The following is an 11,096-nucleotide window of genomic DNA, read 5'->3' on the forward strand; positions in this document are numbered from 1 at the left end:
CTATTGAAATATAAGTACTTAACCAGATATTTATCCAAAACACCTATGAATACGGTTAGTGACTAAAATATAAACAAAATAAAATCTGAAATCCAAATTAAAATACATGGAAATCAATGACAGTAACCAAAATGAAATATTACAAAGTTACGAGGGTTGCGGGAATAATTTCCCCAAACACCCAAAATGCACATCCCCTCCCCCTAAACAACGTCGTATGGGGAGGGTATAAATACCCATCAATCGACCAAAAAATGAGCAAAAATCTCATTTTTATTTTTTTCATTCTCTCTCTAAAAAAGAGAGAAAACAAACTCTCTCGCCTCTCTCTACATTTCTTAACCAGAGGGAAGCCGGAAACCTCCAGCCACCGTCTTCCAGAAACCTTCGCTATCATCCACGGGGGCCGAAGTTCGACCAAACTACCATAAAACGATGCCCTTTTTCTCCTGAACCCATATATGAAACCCTTTAAACCCTAAAACCTATGAAACCTCCTAGATCTAAGAGCTTTCCGGCGATGTTGAGGACTCCAATGTCGGTAAGACAAGTTTCTTCTCTCCTCACTGTTCTTGTTTTAGTTTATTGTGGTATTTTCGAATGGTTGCTGACCCTCTTCCATCTGTTTCTTTTTTTCTTGCAGGTTATGGGTTATTTTATAGGCCCCGTGGCTCTCTTTTCGGACCGGTCAAAGAAGAGAAGCCCTGTGAGTCACTGGGGCTCTGGCAGTGACTCACCTAGGGGGAGCTGTGACTCACCTAGGGGGAGCTATGACTCACCAAAGGAGGTCGTGAGTTGGCTGGGTGCATTAAATGCACCCAAATATTTTAAATCTGAACGGTGATATCGGCGTCTAATTTGGCTTGATCAACGTTTCACGCGGCGGGAAGTTAAAGAGTTGGGCTCGTGCTCCTCACACACGACATCGGACGGTTCCAATTTCATCGACGGCGGCGACTGATAACTTCTTAGGGTAAAACCCTATTTAGGTTCCAATCTGGACCATTGGATCTAAATCATATCCAAATGTTGAGGATGAAGGCAGCTGGGGTTAAGGGTGAAAACCCTAGCCGGGTTTGGGCCACCTGATCGGGCCTGGCTGATGGGTCGAATCTTGGGTGACTTGTTGGGCTTTGGGTCTGCTTTGTAACTGGGCTTCGGGTCACCTTTGTAATTAGGCTTGTAATAAAATTTTAATTATTAATTATTAAATAATAATAATAATAATAAAAAGACGAAAACCACTGTCTACATTTATGTCTCTCTTTTCTTATTGGTGCGAAACAAGAATAAGGAAAGAAAAAAAAATGACTGATTTTATATGGTTAAGAAGACTTTGTCTCAAAAAGTTCCCTACTTATAATTTATTGGGTCGATTGCGTTACTTCTTCTGAGGACGTCTCAGAAGAAAATCTCCAAAAGTATAGCATGTTTCTATAATAGTTTTATCAATAAAGTTGAATTCTTTATTATTTAGTGAAATCGGAATTCTAATTTCTAACCAATAAAAAGCCGACGGGGGAGATCGAAGAACAGAGGATCCAATTTATAATTTAACCGTATATTAAATCAGTTTCCGGACGTTCCCATACGCAGGCCTTGTTCTTGCTGATTGTTTTCAATTGCTCTCATCTGTACGTTATTTACAACTGTAACCTTTGATTGCATATATATATAATAAGATTATGGATTATATATGTTAGAATATGCATCATCATGAACATCGTAAATGGTTATTCAGGAATAATTAGGGATCACAAACGAAAATGAGTGTAGTATTCTCTTTAAAAATTTCAAATTACTATATATTTTAAATAATTTTTAGATATTTTATTAATAATATATTTTCAGTTCTCTAAATTTTTTAAGTTTATTTTCTTAAAATTTTAAAAGTTTATCCTCTAATATAAAATCACGAGGAATCCCATACAAAAGACCAAAACCAACGTTGTTGCAAGACTCAGGTTGACAGCCAAACGTCGACCAAGAAATTAAAGCACTTCCAAAATAGGATGAAATATACATTTCAGCCCGACATACATAAGTACAAACAAATCATTAAACTAGTCGGCCGGCCTCACAGCTCAGCCTTAACAAGAACTTTGCCAATCCCACCCATAATGTCCTTTTCTCCCTTCCCATCATTATCATATCAGCATCTCCCGACCCCCTTTTCACCTCACCAAATTGATTAAACCTACCATTACCAAAACTAAAACCCTTCATTTTTCCAAAAAAAAAAAATGGACCGTTCTAAACCATGTTATTTTTGGCTCCCATTGCTATTCACATTAGCATGTTTCATGGGGCCAACATGGTGTCAAACCGAGGCCGAGATACTACTCAAGTTCAAGACCTTTTTAACCAATTACGGCCCTCAGCTAGACGATTGGAACGCGTCGGGTCCAGGTCCATGCAGCGGCGACGATCCAAACTGGACTGGTATACGCTGTAGCAACGGTTCCGTCTTTGGGATAAAGCTCGAAAATATGGGTCTAGAAGGTATGATAGATGTAGACACACTAAAGAGATTGAAACTTCTGCGTACCGTAAGCTTTATGAACAACAGCTTCACAGGTCCATTCCCTGACTTGAACAAGCTTGTTTATTTGAGGGTCTTGTATTTGGCAAACAATAGTTTCTCGGGTCCAATACGCGACGACGGGTTCGCAGGCATGAAGGCACTGCAAAAGGTTTTTCTCGGATGGAATAACTTCTCTGGTTTGATACCAAGATCGTTGGCGACGTTGCCGAAATTGTCGGTGTTGAGCCTTGAGTGGAATCGTTTTGAAGGGCGGATACCCGATTTTAAGCAGGATAGTCTGACTTTGGTTAATCTCGCTCATAACAATCTCTATGGTCCAATACCCTACAGATTGAGCAACATGAACCCAAGTTTTTTCGCAGGTATGAATATATATATATATATATATATATATATATAAAAGGATGGACCGGAAGGGAATTATTCATCCTCCGAAAATTTTAAATTATCATATATTTTAGATTTTTCCTTTATATTTTTCTATTGATAATCAATCTTGGTTCCTAGAAATTTTTAAATTTGTCTTTACTAATATAAAATCATACGTTGGTCCATCCCTGAATAAATATTTGATTTTCGCAACAATAAGACTTGAACTATAGGCAAATTTGGTAGAATAATCCCCGTGCCAAAACTAATTTGAGATATATGACTGGTTGAAAATTATTTAAGGATCAATGGTATTTGCTACAATGAATATAGAAACTCGTCATTTGTGTGATGAGTTCTATAAAATATATTTTTTATTGAAATTCGTTGTGTTTGTTATGCCCATGTGGTGAATTTTAATAAAAATATAATTTATGAAATTCATTATAGATGCATAACCAATTCTTACAATCCATTGTAGTAATATCATAGATCCCTAAATCATTTTCCCCGAATCTATTTTCCTAATACTCCTTTCCGCCCACGATATTTTCCTGGTTTTTCCCGAACTATACGTAAGATTTTTGCATGGAACAGGTAACAACCTATGCGGCAGGCCGCTACCCCAATGCAAATCCTCAAGAAGGAAACGAACTATCATAATAATCACCGTTGTAGCCTGTACGTTGGTTATCATATCTCTAATCGCAGCTGTTCACTACATCCTCAAAGATCCAACAATAGCATCCCAATTCAATAGACCAGAAAAGAAGAAACCAGGAAACAACGTGACAGTGGGGAAGGTCAGCGAAGACAAATCAGCCAATTATTACAAAAAACTAGGCGAGAACGCGAGGCTGCATTTCGTGAGGGACGAGAGGGAGAGGTTCGAGTTGCAAGACTTGCTCCGGGCGTCGGCCGAGGTGCTTGGAAGCGGGAGCTTCGGGTCGTCTTACAAAGCTGTGATTTCGAATGGGCGAGCCATGGTGGTGAAGAGATTCAAGCAAATGAACAAGGTGGGGAAAGAGGAATTCCGTGAGCACATGGCTAGGCTTGGAAGGTTATCACACCCTAACGTACTTTCCCTTGTGGCGTTCCATTATAGAAGAGAAGAGAAGCTTTTGGTCTCTGATTTTGCTCCCAATGGAAGCCTGGCTAGTCATCTTCATTGTACGTTCTTTTCCTTTTCCATAACCCTTAAACTTGATTTTTCTTTTTTTAGTTTCTTATTAATATTGATAATTACAAGATATAATCTGTTTAAAAATAACATTCACTATTTAATATTGAAATGTCATATCCCTAACATGATAAAAAATGATAATTTTTTTAATTTTAATCCTTTAAAATTGAATGTTTTAAGTTAAGATCATGGTTAAACTGCATTAGGCCCCTAAATGGCAAGCTTTCATTTTAATCCTTTTAAAAAGGGATTATAAGATATTTTTATGGTTTGAGTCCTAGAAAATAAATATGAGTACCACTTAATTATTGGGATAATAAAACCTTTAGAAAACTATAATCTACCTTTTCCAAAAGACAAATTTATTGCTTCACCTCTGTAAATAATAATAATAAAGTAGGGTTTAGGGATCTTAAGTTGAGATTTATGTTATAGGACTTTATAATTTAAGATTTAATGTTTACATTTAAGATGTATGATTTAAGTGTAAATCTCCGTACTTATTATGTTTCATTATTCTTTTTTTCTCATTTTGATTAAATACATATTTTTATGAGGTAAATTTAAGTACATATCAAGTCACATCATATAAGATAATGAAAATGATAAAATTATCTTTTTAAAGTAAATAATAGATTTGACAGATTATTTTGATAGAAATAAAATAATATAACATATAAGGATAAAGAAAGAAATATAAGTGTTATTATTTGTTAATTTTTGTAATGGATATTTAATTGGAAATTTTTAAAATTTAAAAGAGATAAATTTAGTGGAACAGAAAATATTATTTTTAGTCAACAAATTTGTTTTTTTTATGAATCTATTGTTTATTTATAACCATTGATCTAAACTTTTTTATTCCCCCTTTTCACTATAGCAATATCTGAACTAACGTTACGATGGCATAATTTTGTCAGCTAGGCGTGCTCCAGGGAAACCAGGGTTAGATTGGCCAACAAGGCTGAAGATAATCAAGGGAGTAGCAAAGGGTTTGGCCTACCTTTACAATGAACTCTCCAACCTCACACTACCCCACGGACATCTCAAATCCTCCAATGTCCTCTTAGACTACACATTCGAACCCCTTCTAGCCGACTACGGCCTAATCCCCGTCGTCAACAAAGACCATGCTCATCAATTCATGGTGGCATACAAGTCCCCCGAATTCTCCCAACACGACCGAACGTCATGGAAGACCGACGTGTGGAGCCTCGGAATACTCATCCTCGAACTCCTAACGGGTAAGTTCCCCGCCAACTACTTGAAACAAGGTAAAGGCGGCAATACGGATCTGGCAACATGGGTGAACTCGGTCGTTAGAGAAGAATGGACCGGTGAGGTGTTCGACAAGGACATGAAAGGCACGAGGAACGGGGAAGGCGAGATGCTTAAGTTGTTGAAGATCGGAATGTGTTGCTGTGAATGGAACATGGAGAAGAGATGGGAACTGAAAGAGGCTTTGGAGAAGATTGAAGAGTTGAAGGACAGAGATAGTGATAATGCCGAAGATTATTCTTCGTATGGTAGTGAAGGGGAGGTGTACACGTCCAGAGCAGTCACCGAGGAAGATTTTTCATTCTCAGTTCAGGGTTGAAACATGAAGGAATCAAAGTCCATACCCATCAAACCCTACTTCTGAATATAAAGTAGTGGATTTATTTTAAGTGTGATTTGGTGCTCAATATTTCCAAGAATTTGCAGACACAACTTGCATGTGATTAATCTTTGTTTATTGTATTTACCAAATAGATTGTGTCATCGGAAGAATTCATACGACGCATTTGTTATTAATTAATGATTTCGGATTCATATGGTGCATTTATTATTAATATGCACATGTTAATGTCAATGTGGTTTTTTTAGTAGAAGAAATTAATTTTATTTAAAACATGAAATATTCTTAATTACAATAAAGTTTTATAATTTGAATCGTCAATTAACCACATAATTAAGATAAATTTTTATATTAAAACAAAACTAGCAACTTAAGATCACACAAGTACCATATAAAGAAAGATTAAAAATCTAACAAAGAAACTCGAACAAAGATAGATACAAACAGATCTGATCACATCGATAAACGAACGACAAAAGGGGATGAAGCTATTGAAAGATAACCGAAAAACAACAAACCAAACTCGAGCGACGTGAAAAGCTATACATGAATGCAAATCGGTTATCCAAATCCAATCTGAGGGTCCAAAGTAAGGAATATCAACAATATATCAGATAAACGCCATTTTCATCAGTTGTTGTAATGTCAAATCAACCATTATAAAAAGATAAATGAAAAACAGTCAAAACAACCGAAAAACATGTAAAAATACAGAAGAAAACGTGCAATAAAGGTAGATGAAAAACATGTCATATAGACAGAATTATTGAAAAAAAAAACAAACGAAATAGAGATACGATAAAAGAAAAGAAAAATACAAAGAATACCAACGGTCAACAACCAACATTAAAGTTGTTGGCGCGACCGATTAACAAAGACAAAAAAAGAGAGATAAATACACACCAATAAAGGAAAACTAGGTTTTTCCTTATAGAATAGTTTTATATTCCTTTTTCTATAATTATATTTCATTGTGATTATTTTACTGAGTAGAAAGGTATTACATTATGAAGGTAAATATTAAAATTTGAATTATATAAAGTGAGATAACATAAATATCTTTAATCATTCAGTCGGTTAATGTGTATTAGTCTCAAAGTCGTTTTAGTACACTGATACTTATATATATATTTTTATGAAGAATTATATATATATTCTAAATACGCTCAACTATTTAACAATGAACGCTTAATCACTCTGCAACAGTCGCTAGTACTCAAACTCGTGACCTCTAGAGACAATAACGATTTCATTAACCATTGAGATAAATTGGTTCATGCTTAATTTAAATTTATCTTATTTTCGAAACAACTACAATTTAAAATTATTATAATAACCTTTTAAATTAACAACAACGATTCCTTTAACCACTGAGGTATGTTATGGATTGTGGGATGGTGTTCGAAGTGTTGTATATTTCTTATGTCCCGACATCGATATGGTGCACTCTTTTTCCTCCATTTATGTTTAGGGAGGTTTTTTAACGAGTCCATGTCGTTTGTCTTATTTTGTATGCATATTCAATAAAATCATACAAAACATACCTTTCAAAAAAAATATCACACCACTAAATCTCTTTAGGTGCTAAGTGTCAAATTATCCACTTAAATTTAATGGTTCACATGAAATTTAGAAGATTTTGAGTTAAAATATTAAGTCAAAAAGTAGATTTATAAAAATATTAAACCCATATAAAATACGACGGGCTCAAGCTTCAACATTCATTGCCCAATCTTGTTGCGCGTGTAAAGAGTTGTGGAAGTGTATAAGTATACACCGACAAATAATAAAGTAGTAAATAAAATCGTCTCTATAGGGATTAATGGGATTGCAATTCAAGCTTTTGCACTGTAAAAATGAATGAATTTAATGAAGGTGGAACAAGATAAAATGTAACAAGACAATTAAGATGGAGAACCAAATAGTGACGACATCCGATAGATAACTAAATACATAAATATTGGAGTCTTTCCGATCTTAAAAGATGTCAATGATACCCTTTCCTGCATAATAAGATTTATTTAAAGACACATTCTTTCTAGATTAGGCTTTTGTTATATATTTTGCTGAATTTAACGAGGAGACAGTAATTTTTTTGCTCGGCAATTAAATTTTTATTAAAATATCATGTACTATTAGACCCGAAATATGTGACTCATTGAAAACCTTATAATACCTAAATGAAAGAAAAGAGTGCAGACATCTGAGATAACTAAATTCACAGACCCCTTTCAACAACTGCAAGACGCACTTCTTATAACACTTTCAATCCACTGCACACTAATCTCAAAACCAGACCAGTTTAAACCACTCCAAAACATGACCACAAGTTAAGAATGTACCTTTACCACCGTCCCTTGCATAAATTCAACATACAAAGTCCAGCTTTACAAAGATGGATAGCCATGGCATTCGTTCTTCTTGAAGCAAAGGCAAATTGAAACTCTCACAATCTTCCCAGTCGATCAATATCGTCAAAAAGAGTCCACCACTTCTAAGGACGTCAAACTTTTGCTATTTCATCCTTAATGGTCTCCCAACACATTTAAAATAGGGTAATCTATGCCGATAGTCCCTTATGTTTTTGGTCTGACCGACTTTGGTCATCGAAAAAAATTAAGGGGAAATGGTCACTAATGTCATCGGTCCATCCGATTTAAGTTCCTAACATTATTGGTCCATCCGATTTTAGTCCCCAACGTTATCGGTCCCGTTCGATTTTAGTTTCTTAGCCATGTTATTGACTTCAACAAAAGGAACTTAAAATAAAGGGGATTAAACAAAATTAATAGCATAGGGACTTAAACCAGACAAATCAATAACATAAGGTACCATTTCCCCTTAATTTTTTTGTTGACCAAAGTTGATCAAACCGATAACAAAAAAGACTATCGGCATAGTTTACCCTTTAAAATAATATCATGTTAAAGTCGTCAGATCATGTTGCTTTTGAACCCTCATAGTTCCAAATAGGGATTCAAATAGCAGAATGCAACCGCAATAGTGGCCGCTATTTCGCGGTAGCGCAGCCATCCGAAATCGATATTCGAGAAAATTGCGGTGGGTAGCGAAAACACAACAATAACGGTCTGTCGCGATCGCAATTTAGCATTAAACAATAAATAGCGTCGATAACGGGACACTATTCCCCTTATTCAACCGTGACTTGAAAAAAAAAGATTTATGAGGTCAAGAGCAGCGTCGTCGGTGAAGAAGCAGTGGAGTCGTAGCACCGAGGGTTGTTCGATTTCATGGGGAAGAAAGAAGAGGAGAAGCCCCAAGAGGAGGCGCTCGTAACTGAGTTTGACAAGGTTAAGATTGAAGAATCAAAGCCACATAAGAGGGAGAAGAGAAGAAGAAGCATGGTCTCCTGGACAAGCTGCACCGATCAGATAGCAGCTCCAGCTTCGTAAGAACTAGTCCAATATTTGAGAATTGACATAGGCAAAAGAACCATACCGACAAGTCTAGGGATAGAGCTCCAGAAACCATGGCCATAAGTTGTAACGTAATTAATAAGTTTCTCATCTTTCTCGGGTGACCATAGCCCTCTCTTCACCTTCTCCTTATTGCAACAGGAATGGTGCCCCATCTTTATAGTTTACAGCCATACACACACACACACACAAACACACACACATAAATACATACATACATACATACATCCCGAGTCAACATCGAGAAGGATCGTGAAGCAACCATGGCTAGATTCCTTGCCGAAATTATCCAGAAATTGCCAACACCTTGAAGTTATAACATTATATTGAAATAGATGAAATGATGCAAATGGAAATGAAGATAGAAAGGAAATTACAGAGGAGGCATACATCCCGCAATGTTATGCCACACCATCAAAGTGGAGTCCAAAAAACATAAAGAAGTCTACTCCTTCTCCTATAAAAAAAACATGCCAAATCTTCAATGGCTCAATAAGTCAACAAAAACCCTAACTGAGGAAAACAAACAACTGAACGTTTGAGACAGCATGTATTACACAATGTGTTGGGAGGGGTCATGTATATACACAGTGTCCTAACCGAAACATAATGCTTTTAATTTGAAATGGTAATATTGAGTCTGAACAAGAAGAAGAAGAAGAGCCACACGTAAATGCCAATGAAGAAGAAGAAATTGAGGCTCCCGTTGAAAGAGAAATCTTGGTGATTAAACAAAGTTTAAATTCACAAGTAACAGAAGACAATGCACAATGAGAAAATAGCTTTCATACCCGATGCCATGTTAATGTGGGACTTGTACTATTGTAGCCAACACAATCATGATGGAAAAACTTGGCTTCAAAATAATGAAGCATCCGAGTCCCTATAAGTTACAATGGCTCAACGAATGAGGGGAACTTAACTTTAACAAACATATGATAGTTCATTTTTCAATTGGAAAATACAAGGACGAGGCTATGTGTGATGTTGTTCCTATGTACGCTAGCCATGTACTTCTTGGAAGACCATGGCAATATGACAAAAGGACTATCCATGATAGTTTCACCAATCAATATTTGTTCAACCATGGAGGGAAGAAAATTATCCTTACTCCTTTAACGCCAAAACAAGTTTAGAATGATCAAGTCAAAATGAAACAAAGTGTTGAGGCTATGAGGAATGAAAAAACATCAGCAAGCATGTAGGAAAATGATATGAAAACAAGTGCTTATTCATCAAAGTGCTTGATAAGAGAATGCCTATTGACAGAACGCAAGGTTCAAGATGATTATTCTAACTTTGAAAATGCAGAATTTTTCTTTGACTTGTAGGAAATTCCAAGTGACACCATTTGTCAAATTGAAAGATTAGGAGACATGACCTTTGAAAATACAAGGAATGTGTCAAATGAGAAGCAAAAGGACATAATTATTCATTCAAAGGATGTGATCTTAGAAGAACCAATAGACATGACTCATGAGGATTCAATGAACTTTCCAATTAAAAAGCTATGGAACATGACTTTTGGAATATCAAGGAACCTAAGCATCTATTGGATTGAGGGACATTGGGGAGAAGCCAACTTTTTATTTGAGGATAAATCATTTTAAAGAAGGAGGGTGATGTGATTCAATTCAACATCATTGTCATTATTGCATCTCCAACCTTTCATAACAATCAAAGGGGGATTTTCTCTAACTTATTCTTTCTCTATACAATAAATATGATAATAGTTTACATACATTACATTTATAGTTAGGATGATAACATTATGTGATGTATGAAGTTATTGTTATGAACCACATCTTTATGCATCTATTTCTTTAAATACTTAGTTTATTATATGTTTTCTTTTGTAGGTGCATAGGCGACCACATGATGGGAGCTAACTGAAGCCAGCATTGGAGTCCAAAAGCTATGGAAACTTGACTAGGACAATTATGG

At 35.7% G+C, this 11,096-nt stretch overlaps 1 protein-coding gene across 1 annotated transcript; it reads left to right on the top strand.

Moving 5' to 3' along the window:
• Positions 1-2,243: 2,243 nt before the first annotated feature.
• On the top strand, positions 2,244-5,729 carry LOC120129410 (probable LRR receptor-like serine/threonine-protein kinase At4g31250). Its single transcript, XM_039146916.1, has 3 exons — positions 2,244-2,907; positions 3,512-4,084; positions 5,018-5,729. The coding sequence occupies exons 1-3, from the start codon at positions 2,244-2,246 to the stop codon at positions 5,692-5,694; spliced, it is 1,914 nt and encodes a 637-aa protein (XP_039002847.1). The 3' UTR covers positions 5,695-5,729.
• Positions 5,730-11,096: the final 5,367 nt, after the last annotated feature.

Source organism: Hibiscus syriacus, unplaced genomic scaffold (genome assembly GCF_006381635.1).
Source record: "Hibiscus syriacus cultivar Baekdansim isolate YM2019G1 unplaced genomic scaffold, ASM638163v2 tig00110499_pilon, whole genome shotgun sequence".
NCBI classification, from domain to species: Eukaryota; Viridiplantae; Streptophyta; class Magnoliopsida; order Malvales; family Malvaceae; genus Hibiscus; species Hibiscus syriacus.

Excerpts from the sequence above, each read along its gene's own strand:
- LOC120129410 (XM_039146916.1), top strand. The coding sequence starts at position 2,244 with ATGGACCGTTCTAAACCATGTTATTTTTGGCTCCCATTGCTATTCACA. Across the intron at positions 2,908-3,511 it reads GAACCCAAGTTTTTTCGCAG|GTAACAACCTATGCGGCAGG; the intron begins GTATGAATATAT and ends TGCATGGAACAG. Across the intron at positions 4,085-5,017 it reads CCTGGCTAGTCATCTTCATT|CTAGGCGTGCTCCAGGGAAA; the intron begins GTACGTTCTTTT and ends TAATTTTGTCAG.